Source organism: Coregonus lavaretus (genome assembly GCF_964263955.1).
Source record: "Coregonus lavaretus genome assembly, chromosome: 4".
NCBI classification, from domain to species: domain Eukaryota; kingdom Metazoa; phylum Chordata; class Actinopteri; order Salmoniformes; family Salmonidae; genus Coregonus; species Coregonus lavaretus.
The window spans coordinates 9,540,682-9,563,563 of NC_139991.1; the positions used below are offsets into that span (position 1 = coordinate 9,540,682).

Genomic DNA, 22,882 nt, shown 5'->3' on the forward strand with positions numbered 1-22,882 from the left:
GAGAGACAAAAGACTCACTGCATAGCGCCTGCTTCTACTGGGCTGTGTGTGTGTGTGTCACTAAGGGTCCTCTAATGATGATGGAGGACTCTGCTCTTGTTGTTTGTGTGCTGGGCTGACAGGATGACCCTGCAGGATGACCCCCCCACACACACCATCTTTCCCTGACCTTTAGCCCTGCTGGAGGCTTCACCCCAAAAATGTGCCCCTTATTTCTCAGACTCACACTGTGCGACAAAAACAATCTGATACTGATACTCTGATTTAGCCACACAGACACAGTGGAACACACACACCCACAGGCACACACACTCTCACACCCAGGCTGCCCCCTCTGTGTAAGCCTGGGCCATGGCGGCCCCCTGGTGAGGGGTGGGAGACCCCACGTATGGGAGGGCGCTCATTTATGCCTCTCTGATGGAGCCATGAATCTAAATTGCCAATTAAAAAGCAATTACAGGCAGCAGCGGGAACAGGCTCCTGCAGTCGTTGAAGCAAAATACCAAAGCACCGCACCGCACCCTCCCCTCGCCTCCACTCCCACCCTGCCCGAGTCTCATATCTAAGCCAGGGAGGCACTAATCAACCCTCCTAACACACACTGAGGATAATACACACACACACAAACACGCAGGGATGCAAAAACCCAGCAGCACAAAAAGGAAACATCTCCACACACACACATACACAGATCATCACACACACTGAGGCATATACACACACACACATACACACACATATCATCCCACACAGGCAGTCCAGGGTAAATGAAGTACTGATGCTCTACAGGGGCTCTAGAGATGAGACTGCTGCCTCTGAATATCAATGCCTGCCTCTCTCTGCGCTCTCTCTCTCTCTCTTGAATATCAATTCCTGCCTCTCTCTGTCTCTGTCTCTGTCTCTCTCTCTCTCTCACTCTCGCTCTCTCACTCTCTCACTCTCACTCTCTCTCCCTCTCTCTCCCTCTCTCTCTCTCTCTCTCTCAGCAGCTCAAGCCAGACTCTCTGTGTGTGTGTCTGGTTTTAACCCTGCATGGTCTCCAGGCCCCAAGTCCCTGTAACCCTGCCTCTAACCCAGGCCCTGCTAGTGTCTGAGTGGTTCTAACCCTGTCTCTCTCTGTGTGTGTGGTTCTAACCTTAGCAGGCTTATGCAAGCTGGGGGCCTGAGGTCAGTTCCCAGCACAGCCCGGGCTAGGAACTAATGGAATAGACAGCACTAAGAGAGAATAAGGGGAGAATGGGAAGAGTAATTGAGAGTGGGGAGAGCAGGGGCGGAGGTGGGAGTGTTAGGGACGTTAAAATCTTACTAAAATGTTGGCTTGGGTGAGTCTCCCCCATCCCTCCCTCCCTCGCTGGTGATTAGGGATAAAAACAGAGGGCTGGACAGAGCTTCCTTTGTTTGCAATACTGAGGGACGTTTTTTGAGAGAAAGAGAGAGTGTGTGCTTGACCCTGCCCATTGTGGCACTGTGGGTCTGTGTGACGGCAGGGTTTCATGCGTTCGCTGGAGCGTCATAGGGTAAACAGGGGAGACGCTCTGATGCTAGGCCCCCTCTGTCTCACCCCTCTCACCCACTAGTCTCCCTCTCACCCCCCGCTCCCCTCTCACCCACTAGACTACCGCTCGCCCCCGCCCCCCTCTCGCCCCCCTCCTTCAGCTGGGTGGCCTCGAGCTGTCAGAGGCGCCAGAAACCCCCCCAGCACGACCTTCTATCTCCCAGCATGACCCTGCACACACACACACTGACACACGTATACACACACACATACACATACACTGGAACAGAGTGCATCTCAAGAGCTAGCTGGAGCCACTTCACCCCAAAGATAAACAGGGTGAGTGTGACTCTGTGAAGGAGAGAATGTATATGAGTGTGTGTGTGTGTGTGTGTGTGTGTGTGTGTGTGTGTGTCAGTGTGTGTGGGAGCAGAAGGCCTGTGCCTCTCTCTCCTTATCCCTCTCTCCCTATCGCTATCCCTTTCTCTCTCTCTGCTCCCCCCTTCTCTCTTTCCTCTAAGGCAAGGGAGGTGATGACAGGGTTGTGAAAGGATGACATCACTGCTCCCTCCCCTCCCACCCATAAGGGCTCTGGTTAACCCTTGACCCCTATCAGGGTCAGTGCTAATGCGCTATGCTTGAGGTGAAGGGGCGCAGGGGCGGGGGTGGGAGAGGGCAAGATCATAGGGTGCGATGGCAGGGGGACAATGGGCTGGGACGCTCCCACACAGAGGGGCGAGCTGACCCCCTATCTCTGAACCCCATCACCCCTCACTCTCTCTCCTCCATCCTCCTCTCCCGACTTCCTCAGTCTCCAGGGAGACATTAAAATACTATAGTGTTGTGAGAGTGTTGCTGCGGAGTGTTGAGGAGTGTTGAGGAGTGTTGAGAAGTGTTGAGGAGTGTCGCATAGTGTTGAGGAGTGCTGAGGAGTGTTGCAAAGGGAGTGTTGAGGAGTGTTGCATATAGAATGTTGAGAAGTGTTGAGGAGTGTTGCATAGAGAGGGTTGAGGAGTGTTGAGGAGAGTTGCAAAGGGAGTGTTGAGGAGTGTTGAGGAGTGTTGCATAGAGAGTGTTGAGAAGTGTTGAGGAGTGTTGCAAAGGGAGTGTTGAGGAGTGTTGAGGAGTGTTGCATAGAGAGTGTTGAGAAGTGTTGAGGAGTGTTGAGGAGTGTTGCATAGAGAGTGTTGAGAAGTGTTGAGGAGTGTTGCATAGAGTGTTGAGGAGTGTTGCATAGAGAGGGTTGAGGAGTGTTGAGGAGAGTTGCATAGAGCGTGTTGAGGAGTGTTGAGGAGTGTTGCACAGAGAGTGTTGAGAAGTGTTGAGGAGAGTTGCATAGAGCGTGTTGAGGAGTGTTGCATAGAGAGGGTTGAGGAGTGTTGAGGAGAGTTGCATAGAGCGTGTTGAGGAGTGTTGAGGAGTGTTGCATAGAGAGGGTTGAGGAGTGTTGCATAGAGAATGTTGAGGAGTGTTGCACAGAGAGTGTTGAGAAGTGTTGCATAGAGAGTGTTGAGAAGTATTGAGGAGTGTTGCATAGAGAGTGTTGAGAAGTGTTGAGGAGTGTTGCATAGAGAGTGTTGAGAAGTGTTGAGGAGTGTTGCATAGAGAGTGTTGAGAAGTGTTGAGGAGTGTTGCATAGAGAGTGTTGAGGAGTGTTGAGGAGTGTTGCATAGAGAGTGTTGAGAAGTGTTGAGGAGTGTTGCACAGAGAGTGTTGAGGAGTGTTGCATAGAGAGTGTTGAGGAGTGTTGAGGAGTGTTACATAGAGCGTGTTGAGGAGTGTTGAGGAGTGTTGAGGAGTGTTGCATAGAGAGTGTTGAGGAGTGTTGAGGAGTGTTACATAGAGCGTGTTGAGGAGTGTTGAGGAGTGTTGCACAGAGTGTTGAGAAGTGTTGAGGAGTGTTGCATAGAGAGTGTTGAGAAGTGTTGAGGAGAGTTGCATAGAGCGTGTTGAGGAGAGTTGAATAGAGTGTGTTGAGGAGTGTTGAGGAGTGTTGCACAGAGAGTGTTGAGAAGTGTTGAGGAGTGTTGCATAGAGAGTGTTGAGGAGTGTTGCATAGAGCGTGTTGAGAAGTGTTGAGGAGTGTTGCATAGAGAGTGTTGAGAAGTGTTGAAGAGTGTTGAGAAGTGTTGAGGAGTGTTGCATAGAGTGTTGAGAAGTGTTGAGGAGTGTTGCATAGAGAGTGTTGAGGAGTGTTGCATAGAGAGTGTTGAGGAGTGTTGAGGAGTGTTGCACAGAGAGTGTTGAGAAGTGTTGAGGAGTGTTGCATAGAGAGTGTTGAGAAGTATTGAGGAGTGTTGCATAGAGAGTGTTGAGAACTGTTGAGGAGTGTTGCATAGAGAGTGTTGAGAAGTGTTGAGGAGTGTTGCATAGAGAGTGTTGAGGAGTGTTGAGGAGAGTTGCATAGAGCGTGTTGAGGAGTGTTGAGGAGTGTTGCATAGAGAGGGTTGAGGAGTGTTGCATAGAGAGTGTTGAGGAGTGTTGCACAGAGAGTGTTGAGAAGTGTTGCATAGAGAGTGTTGAGAAGTATTGAGGAGTGTTGCATAGAGAGTGTTGAGAAGTGTTGAGGAGTGTTGCATAGAGAGTGTTGAGAAGTGTTGAGGAGTGTTGCATAGAGAGTGTTGAGAAGTGTTGAGGAGTGTTGCATAGAGAGTGTTGAGGAGTGTTCAGGAGTGTTGCATAGAGAGTGTTGAGAAGTGTTGAGGAGTGTTGCACAGAGAGTGTTGAGGAGTGTTGCATAGAGAGTGTTGAGGAGTGTTGAGGAGTGTTACATAGAGCGTGTTGAGGAGTGTTGAGGAGTGTTGAGGAGTGTTGCATAGAGAGTGTTGAGGAGTGTTGAGGAGTGTTACATAGAGCGTGTTGAGGAGTGTTGAGGAGTGTTGCACAGAGTGTTGAGAAGTGTTGAGGAGTGTTGCATAGAGAGTGTTGAGAAGTGTTGAGGAGAGTTGCATAGAGCGTGTTGAGGAGTGTTGAGGAGAGTTGAATAGAGTGTGTTGAGGAGTGTTGAGGAGTGTTGCACAGAGAGTGTTGAGAAGTGTTGAGGAGTGTTGCATAGAGAGTGTTGAGGAGTGTTGCATAGAGCGTGTTGAGAAGTGTTGAGGAGTGTTGCATAGAGAGTGTTGAGAAGTGCTGAAGAGTGTTGAGAAGTGTTGAGGAGTGTTGCATAGAGTGTTGAGAAGTGTTGAGGAGTGTTGCATAGAGAGTGTTGAGGAGTGTTGCATAGAGAGTGTTGAGGAGTGTTGAGGAGTGTTGCACAGAGAGTGTTGAGAAGTGTTGAGGAGTGTTGCATAGAGAGTGTTGAGAAGTATTGAGGAGTGTTGCATAGAGAGTGTTGAGAAGTGTTGAGGAGTGTTGCATAGAGAGTGTTGAGAAGTGTTGAGGAGTGTTGCATAGAGAGTGTTGAGAAGTGTTGAGGAGTGTTGCATAGAGAGTGTTGAGGAGTGTTGAGGAGTGTTGCATAGAGAGTGTTGAGAAGTGTTGAGGAGTGTTGCAAAGGCAGTGTTGAGGAGTGCTGAGGAGTGTTGCATAGAGAGTGTTGAGAAGTATTGAGGAGTGTTGCATAGAGAGTGTTGAGAAGTGTTGAGGAGTGTTGCATAGAGAGTGTTGAGAAGTGTTGAGGAGTGTTGCATAGAGAGTGTTGAGGAGTGTTGAGGAGTGTTGCATAGAGAGTGTTGAGAAGTGTTGAGGAGTGTTGCAAAGGCAGTGTTGAGGAGTGCTGAGGAGTGTTGCATAGAGAGTGTTGAGAAGTATTGAGGAGTGTTGCACAGGGAGTGTTGAGGACTGTTGAGAAGTGTTGAGGAGTGTTCAGGAGTGTTGCATAGAGAGTGTTGAGGAGTGCTGAGGAGTGTTGCAAAGGGAGTGTTGAGGACTGTTGAGAAGTGTTGAGGAGTGTTGAAGAGTGTTGCAGAGATTGTTGAGGAGTGTTGAGGAGTGTTGCATAGGGAGTGTTGAGGAGTGCTGAGGAGTGTTGCAAATGGAGTGTTGAGGAGTGCTGAGGAGTGTTACATAGGGAGTGTTGAGGAGTGCTGTGCTGCTCCTCTGCCCTCCACCATTAGCCCCAGAGCTGCGATAAAAGGGTTTAGAGGGAAGCCATAATCCATAATCCACTCCTTATCAAAACTAGCAGCTACACACACAGACACACGCACACTGGGTCAGACAGCATGAGGGGGAAGAGGGGCAGAGGGGCAGGGGACGCACTTGACTGCTGAGGCTTGGACTGGGCTGGGACTGGGAGTTAGAACAAGGCTTGGACTGGGCTGGGACTGGGGGTTAGAACAAGGCTTGGACTGGGCTGGGACTGGGAGTTAGAACAAGGCTTGGACTGGGCTGGGACTGGGGGTTAGAACAAGGCTTGGACTGGGCTGGGACTGGGGGTTAGAACAAGGCTTGGACTGGGACTGGGGGTTAGAACAAGGCTTGGACTGGGACTGGGGGTTAGAACAAGGCTTGGACTGGGACTGGGGGTTAGAACAAGGCTTGGACTGGGACTGGGGGTTAGAATGAGGCTGGGGCTAGAGCTGTAGTTAGTGCTTGAGGCTGGGATTATAAAGCTATGGCTGAGGGTTATAAAATAGGGCTGACAGGGGCTGAGGGTTATAAAATAGGGCTGACAGGGGCTGAGGGTTATAAAATAGGGCTGACAGGGACTGACAGGGGCTGAGGGTTATAAAATAGGGCTGACAGGGACTGACAGGGGCTGAGGGTTAAAAAATAGGGCTGACAGGGGCTGACAGGGGCTGAGGGTTATAAAATAGGGCTGACAGGGGCTGAGGGTTATAAAATAGGGCTGACAGGGACTGACAGGGGCTGAGGGTTATAAAATAGGGCTGACAAGGACTGACAGGGGCTGAGGGTTATAAAATAGGGCTGACAGGGTCTGACAGGGGCTGAGGGTTATAAAATAGGGCTGACAGGGGCTGACAGGGGCTGAGGGTTATAAAATAGGGCTGACAGGGGCTGACAGACTGAGGGTTATAAAATAGGGCTGACAGGGGCTGAGGGTTATAAAATAGGGCTGACAGGGGCTGAGGGTTATAAAATAGGGCTGACAGGGACTGACAGGGGCTGAGGGTTATAAAATAGGGCTGACAAGGACTGACAGGGGCTGAGGGTTATAAAATAGGGCTGACAGGGTCTGACAGGGGCTGAGGGTTATAAAATAGGGCTGACAGGGGCTGACAGGGGCTGAGGGTTATAAAATAGGGCTGACAGGGGCTGACAGACTGAGGGTTATAAAATAGGGCTGACAGGGACTGAGGGTTATAAAATTGGGCTGACAGGGGCTGACAGGGGTGAGGGTTATAAAATAGGGCTGACAGGGGCTGAGGGTTATAAAATAGGGCTGACAGGGACTGACAGGGGCTGAGGGTTATAAAATAGGGCTGACAGGGGCTGAGGGTTATAAAATAGGGCTGACAGGAGCTGAGGGTTATAAAATAGGGCTGACAGGGGGTGACAGGGGCTGCGGGTTATAAAATAGGGCTGACAGGGGCTGACAGGGGCTGAGGGTTATAAAATAGGGCTGACAGGAAATGACAGGGGCTGAGGGTTATAAAATAGGGCTGACAGGGGCTGACAGGGATTGAGGGTTATGGATGAAGCTAGGGTTGGGGGTTGGGGGGGGGGGCTCAAGGGGGCACAGATGTTGGCTGCCGTTGAGACTGTCACCTCGGTGGCCTGGTGGCAGCTGGCATTGTTTAACACACAGAGAGAGGAGGGGGAGGAGAGGGGGGAGGAGGCGTTCACAGAGACGCCAGTTATGTCACATGTACATATGTCACATACATTCTACCACGCCATGGGTTACAGGCCAGCCTGGATATCCGCTAATCCCTCGCGATCCTGTGTGTGTGTGTATGTGTGTGTGTAGGCAGCCTCTTTGTGCTAGATCTCTCTCCAGGGACAGAGAGGTTGAAACGCTGCTTTGACTAGGCTGATAAAATGTGAGAAAGATGGATGAAAATATAGTGGTTAAAAACACACATGACGTAACAGGCAACAAGATGTGAAAAGAGAAAGATGACAGAGAGAGGAAGGGAGACAGCCACAGCAAGTACATACAGTATGTGTGTGTGTGTTTGTCTGTCTGTCTGTTTGTGTGTGTGTGTGTATGTGTGTGTGTGTGTGTGTGTGTGTTTGTCTCTGTGTGTGTCTCACCTGGCGTGCCTCGCTCCTCCAGAGGCCATTGCTGGTCTTAGTGGGGGCGATGGTGACGACGGGCGGGGTGCTTGGCACACTGTGGCCCCCAGGTGGCACCAGAACAGGCCCCGGGCCCAGGTGACCTCTCTTGGGCGTGCTCACCGGAGAACTGTGGTTGGTGGCTGGGGACGAGACCGGAGACGACTCACTACTGATGGACGAGCCAGCTATGGAGAGAGAAGGGAGGAAATTACATTATTACAGAGCCTTATTACTATACAGCCTTATTACATGACATGTTACTAGACAGAGCTTAACCACACAGTAGCTGTTCTCAGCTAGCGAATCTACAGAAAAGTTGTGTAGTCTCTGAGCTAGAGGTCTTCACGGATCCACCTGTTCCCTGAATACCCGAGCGGGTCCAGATCCCGTAACGCGTCTGGGTCGGATCTCTCTCTCCCTCTCTCTCCCTCCCGCTCTACCGTACCTGCTGTCTCGACCTCTGAAAAGCCAACTGACATTTATTCCTGGGGTGCTGACCTGTTCCACCCTCTACAACCACTGTGATCATTATTTGATGCTGCTGGTCATGTATGAATGTTTGAACATCGTGAAGTGGCCTTAATCGCCATGTACTCTTATAATCTCACCCCGGCACAGCCAGAAGAGGACTGGCCACCCCTGGTTCCTCTCTAGGTTTCTTCCTAGATTCCTGCCTTTCTAGGGAGTTTTTCCTAGCCACTGTGCTTCTACATCTGCATTGCTTGCTCTTTGGGGTTTTAGTCTGGGTTCTGTGTCTGCTGATATAAAACGGGCTTTATAAATACATTAGATTTTATTTGAACTAATATGATTGTCACAGGTCTCGGGTATGTGTAATTTTAACTGCCTTTTATCATTTATGCTGTTTTGCTTTTCACGAGTGGAGCGTGTAGCTTGTTGTTGTTGTTGGCCAATCATAAGTCATCAAAGCGGCAATAGGCTACAGTCATAGAGCCTCAGTGTGTGGCAGAACAACCAACAGGTAGGCTGCTACTTAATATTCTGAATGGAGTTATTGTTATTTGTAACTGTAGGATGAGAAAGCGCATGCACTGCAGCTTCAATTAGCCTAGCTAGCGAACATTAGCTAGCTTGACTAGCTTCTCCCGGTTTGATGTAGTCAAGACAGGTACTACGTAATCACATTTGATGATAAATAACCTAGCTATGGCAGCTAATAGTCTACTATAGCGTGAGTCGGCTGGGTTGGTTGCTGTCTCTCGTCTCTCCCTCCCTGCTCCCGGTTTCACTCGCTTATAGTACGGCCCCTCCCCCACCTGCTAGAGCGGCACCTCAACCTTTCTCCCTCATCCCGCGCTTTATCAGCTCCGGTTAATAAAGTAGCTTAAAAAAATAGATTATCCGGGTCTGGATCTGACCAGGTCTATACGGAACGGGTCTAGTTGTTCTCGGGTCTGTTTGGAACAGATCTGTATTTAAAACATTTACTTATTCATATCGGATCTGTGTGGGAAATCCCCAGGTCCATTTCGTAACCTGTTTGGACCCGTGAAGACCTCTACTCTGAGCTAACGTAGCATAGCTGCAATGCAAGGCTAAAATAACATTGCTAGAACACAATAGCAGCTATATAGTATGCCTTAGAGGGGAGACAGTGGGCTCTGACACACAGTTGTGGGTTAGCATATCCTAGCATAGCGTAGTAGAGGGGAAGCAGCGGCCTCAGATACACTGTTCTGGGTTAGCATATCCTAGCCTAGCGTACACACAGGCCTAGATGGATGGCCCGGGGTGGCCATTAGATAGTGACAGTGATCAGGACGAGCAACCCTGTGAGAGTCACACGGCCCTGACACACCGCTAGGACACACATACACACACACACACACAGCAGGGAGTAAGAGCTGGCCCAATGAGCTGTGGCACATTTGCAGTCCCTCCGGGGAAACCCTGCAGAGTAAGGTGATGGTCTGGTCACATGTCTCTCTCTTCGCAGCTCTCATCTCATATGATCATTTTTCTCTCCCTCTTCCTCTTTTTCCTTCCTTCCTTCCTTCCTTCCTTCTCTCTCTTTCTCTCACTTCCTCTCAACCTCTCTCACTTTATGTTTCTCTGTTGTTCTCTCTCTGGTAACCTGAGTGCTCCTCCTCCTCCTCCTCCTCCTCCTCCTCCTCCTCCTCCTCCTCCTCCTCCTCCTCCTCTGTGTGCCCTCTCTCCTCCTCACAGCTTGACTGAAGCATCTGCCCAAGACAGTCAAACTGGGTCACAGCCCTGTCTATGGGGCACGCCACAGCTTTCTACCATGGCAGCAGTACAATGACAGAGAGAGAGCGAGAGAGAGAGAGACAAATAGAGAGAGAAATAGAGAGAGAGAAATAGAGAGAGAGGAGGATTCTGCACAGAATCTGTCAGACCTGGGCCCTGACAGTAAATCTCAGTAAGACAAAAATAATGGTGTTCCAAAAAAGGTTCAGTTGCCAGGACCACAAATACAAATGTAATCTAGACACCGTTGCCCTAGAGCACACAAAAAACTATACAAACCTCAAGCCACAGGTAACTTCCACAAAGCTGTGAACGATCTGAGAGACAAGGTAAGAAGGGCCTTCTATGCCATCAAAACTAACATAAAATTCGACATACCAATTAGGATCTGGCTAAAAATACTGGATTCAGTTATAGAACCCATTGCCCTTTATGGTTGTGAGGTCTGGGGTCCGCTCACCAACCAAGAATTCACAAAATGGGACAAACACCAAATTGAGACTCTGCATGCAGAATTCTGCAAAAATATCCTGTGTATAACATTAAACACCAAATAATGCAGAATTAGGCCGATACCCGCTAATTATCAAGATCCAGAAAATAGCCATTAAATTCTACAACCACCTAAAAGGAAGCAATTCCCAAACCTTACATTTTTGTCATTTAGCAGACACTCTTATCCAGAGCGACTTACAGTTAGTGAGTGCATACATATATATTTTTTCATACTGGTCCCCCGTGGGAATCGAACCCACAACCCTGGCGTTGCAAGCGCCATGCTCTACCAACTGATCTACACAGGACTTACATAACAAAGCCCTCACCTACAGAGAGAGATGAACCTGGAGAAGAGTCCCCTAAGCAAGCTTGTCCTGGGGCTCTGTTCACAAACACAAACAGACCCCACAGAGCCCCAGGACAGCAACACAATTAGACCCAACCAAATCAAGATAATTACTTGACACATTGGAAGAAAACTGAGCAAACTAGAATGCTATTTGGCCCTAAACAGAGAGTACACAGTGGCAGAATACCTGACCACTGTGACTGACCCAAAATGAAGGAAAGCTTTGACTATGTACAGACTCAGTGAGCATAGCCTTGCTGTTGAGAAAGGCCGCCGAAGGCAGACCTGGCTCTCAAGAGAAGACAGGTTATGTGCACACTGCCAACAAAATGAGGTGGAAACTGAGCTGCACTTTCTAACCTCCTGCCAAATGTATAACCATATTAGAGACACATATTTCCTTCAGATTACACAGACCCACAAAGAATTAGAAAACAAATCCAATTTCTATTTGCTCAAATACCACAGTGTGCCATCACAGCAGCAAGATTTGTGACCTGTTGCAAAGGGCAACCAGTGAATAATAATAAATAATAATAATATGCCATTTAGCAGACGCTTTTATCCAAAGCGACTTATAGTCATGCGTGCATACATTTTTGTGTATGGGTGGTCCCGGGGATCGAACCCACTACCTTGGCGTTACAAGCGCCGTGCTCTACCAGCTGAGCTACAGAGGACCACAAACACCATTGTAAATACAACCCATATTTATGTTTATTTATTTTCCCTTTTGTACTTTATCTATTTGCACATCGTTAAAACACTATAGATAGACATAATATGACATTTGAAATGTCTTTATTCTTTTGTAACTTTTGTGAATGTAATGTTTACTGGGGCGGCAGGTAGCTTAGTGGGTAAGAGCGTTGTGCCAGTAACCGAAAGGTCGCTGGTTCTAATCCCCAAGCTGACTAGGTGAAAAATCTGTCGATGTGCCCTTAAGCAAGGCACTTAACCCTAATTGCTCCTGTAAGTCGCTCTGGATAAGAGCGTCTGCTAAATGACTAAAAATGTAAATGTTTACTGAGAGAGATTAGAAATAAAGAGAGAGAGATTTAGAGAGTTTTAAAGAAAGAAAGAGAGAGTGGATGTGTGTTTTTGTTTTTGTGTGCACACATTTATATGTATAATATAATAACATGCCATTTAGCAGATGCTTTTATCCAAAGCGACTTACAGTCATGTGTGCATACATTTTTACGTAAGGGTGGTCCCGGGGATCGAACCCACTACCCTGGCGTTACAAGCGCCATGCTCTACCAATTGAGCTACAGAGGAGTGTGTAGCAACACACAGCAGCATTAGCTTTAAACCTCAGGCCAGTTTCAGTTCTCTATCCTCTCCAATCTATCCACCTGACCCCACAGAGACAGCCTGAGGAGAGTGTGATAGGTCAAGATGTCTGGATGTGTGTGATATGTCTGGATTATCAAACACTCCTTATCATTCAAGCATTGTGACCTAGCTTAGTTACCCTAGCAACAGACATCACGCTACAATAGGGTTTGATGGTGAGGTATGGTGGTGGTCTGGATATGAACTGGGTAGAAATAATTAAGACACATACCTGTTTATAAATCTAATCAATTACTAATGAGACAAATATTGTTTAGAGATGTAATAACTTTTTTTTATGTTTATGAGGAAAAGCTTTGAAGGGAAATGGGTGTAGACTACACAGCGGGTCTCTGTGGCTAGTTTATATGAGAGAGAGAGAGAGAGAGAGAGAGGGGGGTGATATGGAATTACATGTTAGGTGAGGTGAAAACATTGTAAGTGTTAGAGGGGAGAAAGAATACTCACAAGAGGGAAAGGAAGAAAGAGAGAGAGAGAGAGAGAGAGAGAGAGAGAGAGAGAGAGAGAGAGAGAGAGAGAGAGAGAGAGAGAGAGAGAGAGAGAGAAAGGGGTGATGAGGTGATGTGTGTGAGGTGAGAGAGGAAGAAGCGTACCTTGGCTGCACAACAGCAATTAGTGGCCTAATCCTTCCCCCCCTCACCTCAGAGAGCCATTACTCTCCCCTGGAAGACCAGGACAATCAATACCAGAGCACTCAGGCTGGCGAGCAGAGTGACACTTAATACAGCTCCACTATCACACCTCATATACTCATAGAAAGAGAGAGAGAAAGAGACTACCACCACGGGGGAGTGAAAGAGGGAGGGGGGAGAGAGAATGGGTGGGATAGGAGAGAGAGAGAGAGAGAGAGAGAGAAATAAGAATCATTACAAAAGAGTGAATGAGAGAGAGAGATAAAAAAGGGATAGAGCAGAAATGAATAATGATCACAGTAATCCAGACCTGCCAGAGCTTCAAGCAACAGACCTCTACTCCCCTGGTACCATTCCATCTCTCTCTCCTCCACCCATCCCTTCCTCCCCCTCACACTCTCTCATCATCTCCCCCTCATTGTTCTCACTCCCTTTCCCTGTGTGTGTGTGTGTGTGTGTGTGTGTGTGGAGCTGAGGAAGGACACACTGAATAATTGAGTGAAAGCTGGAGGAGAAGCAAGTGAGGAGGAGGAGGAGGAGGAGGGGTTGGTATTCCCTCATCTGATTCTCCTCTTCATTGTCCTCCTCTACAAGCCAACATCATCACCTCTGTATACCTCCACCGACACAGGCTCCATCCCTCCTTCCTCCACTGGAAACCTTCCACACCACCAGCTCCAGCCTGTTCTGTTATTCACTCTCTCTCCTCCATCTCTCTTTCCCTCCTTCTTTCCACACATCCCTCCCTCCCCCTCTCTGTTCTTCAAACGGCCTGCCTCCCAAGCAGAGATCTCTCAGGGAAGCCATCCATTTTTCATAGACACATTTACAACAGTTACAGACAGTTAAGGAGAAAGAGAATTGGCCCTGAACGCTTAACAGCCTGAGAGGGGTGGTGTGTGTGTGTGCGCGCGCTTAATCTTAGATATTCAGCACTTACTAAAGTCTAAACTACCCCCTCTCCCTCTTTCCAGTAAATACAACCCCCCTCCAGTCTTTTCCTGTAACTCCCCCTTCCTCACTCCTCTTGTGGTGATAGTGCTAGTTGACAGGAAGTCAGTCCATCACTGGGCAGATGGGACAGAAATGATATGCAGGCCATCTGAGTGGCCCTAAACTAGTGTCATGCTGCCATATGCAGATCCAGCCTTCGTCTATTCATTTACGTGTCACCACACATGCTCACACTCACTGAGGGCTGAGGGGAGAGGAGAGAAGGAAGGGAGTGTCCTGGTTTCAAACACAGCCCTGGGCATTACGGATGTATCTCGATAGTCTTAACATGCTTCCTCTCCCCTTTCTCCTGTCCTCTCCTTCTTCTGCATTGGTCTAATCAAAAAGGATAGGTGAAAGCAAAATGGTGGTAGCTTTCACCAGTCCAGTTCTTTCAGATCAGTCAGACATTAAAGAAAGGGGGTGAGGAGATGCAGCCAGAAACGATGTAAGCCAGTCCCCTGCTGGTACTGTTAGGACATACAGTAAGAACAACAGGCTAGTCCTCTGCCCTCTAGTGGTGGATAAGAGACTGCAGGCCAAGCTGTGGCTCCACACTCTGCTCCTACACTACAGAGAGAAGGAGAGAGAGAGCGCTCTGTGTCTGTCCCTGCTTGTGTGTGTGTGTGTGTGTGTGTGTGTGTGTGTTTGAGTGTATGTCTGTGTGGGCAAACGTGTGTGTGTGATTAATGTGTAGCTCCTCTCTCCATCGCTGCGCCATTACCAGTCCCTCTCTCCCAGACCTCTCTCCACGCATGACCGCCCAAGCTGACCCTAACTGGGAGAGAGAGCTACACACAGACACACACACGGGCGCATACGCACGCACACACATATCACACTCACGCACATGCTCGCGAGCATGTATGCACGCACGTACACACAAAGCTCCACACAGCCCCAGGCTAAGTTCTCTCTGCCCCAGCACCTTATCCTTCCACCTCTAATCCCATCAAAGAAACATAACAATATACTCGTTCACCTGCTGCTTTTATCCAAGGGGACTTGCCGTTAACACAAACATTCAGGGAAAGTGATCCATGCGAGAATTGAACCCACAACCTTGATCTTTCCAGCTCTACACTCCAACCGACTGTGCCATTCAAGCCCCAAATCTCATGTTCCCTCCCTGGCCCTATCCAAAGCCCCAACCTCCCTCTTTCCTCCACAGCCCCAAACACACCCCCAGACACAGCCCTGCCAGCTAGCGACAAGCTGTTCTTCACCTCCCTCCCTCCCTCCCTCCCTCCCTCCCTCCCTCCCTCCCCCCTCCCTCCCTCCCTCTCTTCCTCCCTCCCTGCATTAGAACAACATCAGCACTTAATTAAACAGTCCATTTCACACCTGGTGTGCATAGCAGCGCCGAGCCAACCCTGCCTCCATATGCCATACCATCCCCCAGCCACACACACACACAAACCCTGCCTCACACACACACCAGCCATGTCACACACACACACACACAGCCTCGGCCACGCTCTGGCAACACAGTACAAAGCACCTAATCTGCATCAATATGTGGGGGAGGGGATATACACACAGGGAGTGTGTGTTTCAAGGGTTTGTGTGATGTGTGTGTGTGTGTGTGTGAGTGCACTCTTAGAAAAAATTTGCTATCTAGAACCTAAAAGGGTTATTCGGCTGTCCCCATTGGATAATCATTTGAAGAACCCATTTTGGTTCCAGGTAGAACACTCTTGGGTTCCATGTAGAGGGTTTCTGCCTGAAAAACAAAATGGGTTCTACCTGGAACCAAAAAGGGTTCTCCCTGGAACCGAAAAAGGGTTATCCTATGGGGACAGCAGAATAACCATTTTGGAACCCTTTTTTCCAAGAGTATGGTGTGTGTTATTTTGCCAGAGAGGGGAAGTAAGACTGCGAGAGATAAAGAGAGAGAAAGAGAGGTGGAGAGAGAGCAGTAGGATGGTTTCTGGAGGAGAATGTGTGTGAACTGGGTGAACTGTGTATGAGCTATTGTTAGTATGTTTACCTGGAAGAAGAAGAAGAGAGATATATGGAGGAATAAAATACTGTATAGAGATAGATTGAGAGATAAAGAGAGAGTGAGAGAGTGAGAGAGAGAGAGAGAGAGAGCTTGTTTGTGAGTGAGCGTTTCAGGGACAAACAGAGCCTGGAGAGTTCTACCTCTGAGCACACACACACACACACACACATTCTGGGCGTGGATAGATAGTGTGTGTGTGTGTGTGTATGCGCGCCAGGCTCCAGATGGAGGGGTCAGAGACACACTGCCCTGCTGTCCCAGCATGCTCTGGGCTCCCAGAAACAAGAGTAGCCCCCGGCCGAACACACACACACACGGTAACACATTCAATCTCACACTTCAATCTCTCTGTATCCCTCTACCCACTCCTTCCATCACTCCATAAACCCTCTCTCTTCTTTCATTATCTTTTCCCTCCGTCCTTTTTCTCCCTCCCTCTATCCTCCCCATCTCTTATCCTCAGGTGGGCTAGCTAGCTAGGTACTGTAGGTAGGTAGTGTAATGCTACAGTGAGTTTAGCCCAGCCAGTCAGTCAGTCAGCCAGCCAAGTCAGTCAGTCAGCCAGTGTGTATGTATGAGGAAACTGGAGAGAGGATTAAGCCTAGATCTGCCTAATTAATCAGATACTAGCATGCCTTCCTCTCTCACACGAGGTGTGTGTGTGTCCTTTACTCTGCTGTAATACTCATTATCCATCACCTCCCCTCTTCAGCATGAGACTCAGTACACATAGCTACTCAGACGGGAGAGTGTGTGTCTGTCTGTATGACTGTGCGTATGTGTGTATGTATGTGTGTGTTACTGTGTGTGTCTGTTACTGTGTGCGTGTGCTACTGTGTGCGTGTGTGTGCATGCGTGTGTATACAGATTAAAACACAGAGGACGTGTCAGGGCTTTTAAATTGGGGTGATAGCTAGCTAGCTACTGGCTATGACTCTGGCACAACAGAACAAACAACGTCCTTTAGGCTTAGGAGACTGATTCATGCTCCATATAAACAACAGTAATACAGGGCAGAGAGACAAGAGAGGACACACAGGAACACACACTGTGCAGTAGGACACACAGGAACACACACTGTGCAGTAGGACACACAGGAACACACACTGTGCAGTAGGACACACAGGAACACACACTGTGCAGTAGGACACACAGGAACACACACTGTGCAGTAGGACACACAGGAACACACACTGTGCAGTAGGACACACAGGAACACACACTGTGCAGTAGGACACACAGGAACACACACTGTGCAGTAGGACACACAGGAACACACACTGTGCAGTAGGACACACAGGAACACACACTGTGCAGTAGGACACACAGGAACACACACTGTGCAGTAGGACACACATAAACACACTGCAGTAGAACACACAGGAACACACACTGTGCAGTAGAACACACAGAAACACACTGCAGTAGAACACACAGAAACACTGCAGTAGGACACACAGGAACACACTGTGCAGTAGGACACACAGGAACACACTGCAGTAGGACACACATAGGAACACACTGCAGTAGGACACACACACTGCTAGGAGGCTACAACATGCCATGAAGGGACCGTGGAGGTTTGTGTGTGTGTGTGTGAGAGAGTGTGTGTGTCGGTGTCAATGTTTGTGTGTATGAGGTCTATAAATATATTTGGAGACAGCAAAGTGGCTGGAGTTCCGGAGGAGGCCCACGCTCCAGCCTGCCCACCCCAGCGACGGCACTCCTAACGTGGGCAGCATCGGCCCCATGACTGGCCTGTTCCTCTGGAGCTGTGGAGCATGACTCACACACACTGCGTCTCTACCTACGCCAGCCAGGCAGACTGCACACAGCCAGGCCCAAAATAACACAGGGACCTTTCTGGTCTGTTTTAAGAAATGCCTAGGTTTAATCACAGTCTATGTGTGTGTGTGTTTCTGTACCTCCCACAGACTAGTTGACGACTGATCCAGCTAGGTTGAAATAGCAACAGACACACAACACACACACATGTACGCATGCACATACACACACCTGGTTGATAGAGAAACGGAGAGAGACGGAGACAGAGCTGAAACAGTGAGACATACAGTTAGTGTGCAAGAAAGGGAGAGTGCAAGAAAGGGAGAGAGAGAGGGGAGAAAAAGTGGAGAGAGATTATGTGCAAGTGACGGTGAGGGAGAGATGGAGTGAGATAGATGAGCGAGTGTGTGAGGGAGAGAAAATATAGAGAAATAGAAATGGAGTGAAAGGGAGAGACGGAGAGGGAGAGGGAGAGGGGAAGAGAGAAGGGGAAGGTGAGAGACATTGAAGGAGAATGGGATTGAGAGGTTGAGTGTGTGAGAGAGAGGGAGAGAGGGAGAGATTGGGGTTGTGAGCTCTGTCTCTGTTTCTTTCTCAGAGTAAAAAATCATTGGTGTTTGGTCCCCGGTGTGAGCTGCAGGGGAGCCAGTCAGCCAGGGAGAGCCAGGGAGGGCCAAGGAGGAGGGGACCTCTCTCACACACACAGCCTGATTAAGAGAGCCTGACCCGGGGTGGACGGCTGGGGCCGCTGGGGCTCACTGGAGCTGGGGCAGACAGCCATACGGCCAGGTACACACACATAAACAGACACACACGTACACACGCACTCACACACACCCAAACAGGACCCATGGGACTCTAAGCAGAGTCCCCCACCCTGGCTCCGCCCCACTGGAGGGGCCCAGCAGTGTGTGTGTGTGTGTGTGTGTGTGTTTCATAGGGGGCCAGTGAGGATCAGTTCCTGTGTATGTGGGCCAGCCAGAGTCTCTGTCCTGGGGAAGGTTACACCTCATAGCCCTTAAGGACAGACACACACACACACACACACACACACACACACACACCATGGTTGACCGGAGCCACTGTTTCACACACCATCTAGCAGAAAGGCCTCAATGAACTGCTGCCCAAAGCTAGCCAGCCAAACAGCCACAAAGAGAATAGTGTGTGTGAGTGTGTGAGTGTGTGTGTGTGTGTGTGTGTGTGTTTACACGGGAGAATAGCAGCCTTGTCCATCTGTGACCTAAGTATGACCCTGTCCAGACAACAACCAACAACTGAACAAACAACATCCAAATGTCAGTAGCACACACCAATATCCAATATCCAAGCCACCTACAAATATGAACAACTCACAATCAAACCATGAGCTGTATGTCTGAGTGATGGGAACCTGTAGGATGTCAAAAGGGTAGTGAGAAAAAGTGAAGTACTCTATTGATTCAGTGTTTATTGAGAAATGGCTGGAAGAAACCCACTATGTTCTACTGCGTAGTGAGTCTGAGAGGAGAGTGGGTCAGTGTGATATAGCTGCATCATATGATCCCTCCAGGACCAATTCTAAAAGCAGTCCTTGTAAACTGCTCACCCCACCACACAATGACTACTTCACAGTCAGCTTAGAGCAGTGGGATAGCAGGGGACAGGGCCCAATAAACTGAACAACACGTTGGTGTGTGTGTGTGTGTGTGTGTGTGTGTGTGTGTGTGTGTGTGTGTGTGTGTGTGTGTGTGTGTGTGTGTGTGTGTTTGCTGCTCCCGGTGAGGAGAGGAGGCGAGACAAACATGCAATGTCCTTCACACATACACAAACACACAAATACATGGACGCACATGCACTCACACACACACACACACACACACACAGCACTGACGCTTAAATGGGTCAGCTAGCACGGCTGTTCTGTGTCCTGCTCTCTTAGGGGAAGCTGCATAATTCAATCTAGTGTGAATATCACTCCACTGCTATTAGCAGCTAAACACGACACACACGGACAGCCTCAGCGGAGGGAGGAACCAGACATCTGAGTCAGGGTTCTGAGGGGTTAGGCTACAGGGGTCAGGGGTCAGGGGTTAGGGTCCAGAAGGACAGACGGTTTTTGAATGAGCTTAGCGCCTCAGGGAAGAAGGAGGGAGTGGGAGGAGGGCAAGAAGAGGGGAAGGTTAGGCCATAGGGGTAAGAGGGATTTCTGACACCAGCTGGTTGTACAATGGCTTTAAATGACCCAACATTTCTACACCTTGTATAGGCTTGATAACAATACATCTGGCATTAAGAAACTCTATCATCCTAACTCTGCCTGTCCACATGTGTGTTGTCCTTACCTCGAGGATCCTCGGCCTGTTTGGCCAGTTTACGGAGGGCGGCGGCGAATCCGGAGTGTGCGGACTGGGCCGCCGGGCTCCCATTGGCTACGATAGATCCGTTGAGGGGCGACGGGGTGAGGGGGCTGACCGTCGCCGTGGTGCGAGTTGCAGTGGATATCATTCCTAAGGAAGGTGACTTTGGCTCATGGCTCATGCCTGGAGAGAGGAGAGAGAGGGAGAGAAAGGGTTAATAGACATAATAGACTGATGTATGTCATTTATAAAGCAATTACAAAGCGCCTGTAGACTGTAGACTAACTCATGCTGTGATTGGTCAACTTATTAGTTGAGGGTTCAGACAGCTGACACTATGGAAACCCCCAGTGACACTGAGCCCTGTGGACTGGAAAATCTCTCTGTCTGTCTGTCTGTCTCACACCAGACCTTACACACACACACACACACACACACACACACACACACACACACACACACACACACACACACACACACACACACACACACACACACACACACACACACACACACACACACACACACAGTTACACAGACACATATATAAACACAGACACACACGGTGGTGAGTGAGAGCTGAGTCAGCCAGAGCCCAGGGTTGTCTATATGTCTGTATTCTAGCTGGGGGAGGGGGGCTTTGGGCTTAGACTAGGGAGTTGGGGTTAAAGGTTATAGGTTACAGGGTGTGTGACCCCTACCTCATGGGATCCGGTCTGTCTGCCTCAGCCCACACAGCAGCTCTACTTAACATGCTCCAACTGAGCCAGGGCCAATAGAACCCTTTCAAACACACACCATGAGAGAACAGTTTGATAGAGGTAACACACGTGCCAGATCACCTTAATCATCACCATCTTAACGTCATCATCATGAACATTATGATCGCCATTGTGGTGATTGCTACAGTAGAGAACACCAGCTACAAGCTATTTCCAGTTCAATCCACTATTATCATCAAGTCTGATTCACACACACACACTCACTCATACTGACCCATCTACAGCAGTGGGTGTGTGTGCTCACATGCGTTTGTGTTTGCGCGCCTGTGTGGGTGTGTGTGTGTTGTTGAATCACAGATAAACATCATAAAGCCTTATATAGTCCTGCATACAGTGTAGTCTGAAAAGTATGTGATCTACGTCTACTCTGAGTATACATTGCCACATTGCCTTCATAATGTTCATAGTGATATAGCACCATCAGTAAACTGGATAGTTGACGTAACTCTATAGTTTAGCACTATGTACAGTACACAGCTGCTCCTATTACCATTACACATCAAGTTATGTTAATATGGTGTCCAAGCTACCCTGTGATCCCCACTCACCCCTCTCTCTTTCCATAACTCTCTCTCTCTCTCTGCTGAGTGACCTGTAGGACTGCGAGTGGAGTTTTTTCTCAGTGTCAGATTTACGAGCACACCGTCAGGGGCGTAGGGGAGTGAGGGTTTCTCTCTCCCACTCTCCCTCCCTCCCTGTTTCTCTCTCCCACCCTCCCTCCCTCCCTCCCTGTTTCTCTCTCTCTCAGTGAAGGGGTGAAAGGGGACACTGTGATGACAGCCCCTGGGCCGGTGGAATCCCTGAATGCCAGAGAGCGGCATGCCGTAGCCCTGAACACACACACACGCAAGCATGCGCACATTTTACATTCGCAAACAAATGGAATAAACACACACATCACAACTCAACTGTCCCATTAACTACAAGTCCCCAGAGTCAGGGGTCATGTTAGGGTCAGAGTAGAGAGCAGCCTGTAGGGACGCAGCGAGATTACACACATACACACACTACAACATCACACACTCAAACGTTACTACCGCACACAATATCTGATTACACACACATACACATTACACACACTCAGTCTTATCAATATCACAGATCCATACTCAAATGGAGCCAAAACACACACCATACCTACCCTCACACACCCACACACGCACACACACACACACGTACACACTCACTCACTCACTCACTCACGCACTCACTCACTCACTCACTCACTCACTCACTCACTCACTCACTCACTCACTCACTCACTCACTCACTCACTCACTCACTCACTCACTCACTCACTCACTCACTCACTCACTCACTCACTCACTCACTCACTCTAGCATACAGTGTCAATAGCACTAATAGATCTGTAGAGTTATATATAGGTCCACCCCAGAACCTGGACAGGTCTATTAAAAAACTCTCCTGAGAGAGGTCAGGGATGCGGCGCTGTGTGTGTGTGCGTGGCTGTCATTGTTTCAGTGTGTGAGGGAGTGTGTGTGTGTCAGTGGGAGAGCGCTGGAGTGGAGTGGAACAGAAGATGGCAGGGGGAGTAGTGAACTGGTGGGTCACAGGAACACAGAGACGGGTGAGAAAATGAGTGGCAACACCTGTGGGGCCACCCTGCACATAACCTCCCATTCACCCACTGCACTCCGCATGAACCCCAAGCAATGCAATTAATAATGAAATTAACAATGAGCTCTTTTTCCACACTCACACACTCACACAGAGCAACAGCCAGGCACAGCGACCGCTCAGTTCACTGCTGTGACCTCGTCACGACTCCAAAGCCCTGCTCAACCCACCTCTTCTTACAAGCACACACACGGATACACACACACACACACACACACGGATACACACACACACACACACACACACACACACACACACACACACACACACACACACACACACACACACACACACACAGAGATACACACACACACACACTCACATACACACATACACACATACACACAGCCTCAGGGCTTTAAAGAAAGAGAGCGCATTCTATCGGTAAACCAGGAACTTTTCACAGAAGCCAATAAGATGGTAATCGACCGCTAGAGAAACACTATACATATGTAAGAAACACAGCCATGCTGCTAGCACACACACACAGCCACACACACACCCCTCCTTCACCCCCCCCCCACACACACACACACACACAAACAAACAGACACACACACAGGGCTAGCGGCGGTTCTCGACCCCACTCAGAGTAGCA

The 22,882-nt window shown here is 49.0% G+C and overlaps 1 protein-coding gene across 1 annotated transcript in view; it reads right to left on the reverse strand.

Moving 5' to 3' along the window:
• The window catches only part of gse1b (Gse1 coiled-coil protein b), a gene marked incomplete at its 5' end in the record, with an annotated part of 35,560 nt that extends 15,515 nt beyond the window's left edge, over positions 1-20,045 (reverse strand). The window contains 2 exon segments of the mRNA XM_084159938.1: positions 7,655-7,863; positions 19,850-20,045. Of these exon segments, the coding sequence (XP_084016064.1) occupies positions 7,655-7,863; positions 19,850-20,045 (405 nt within the window).
• Between the last annotated feature and the right edge of the window lie 2,837 nt (positions 20,046-22,882).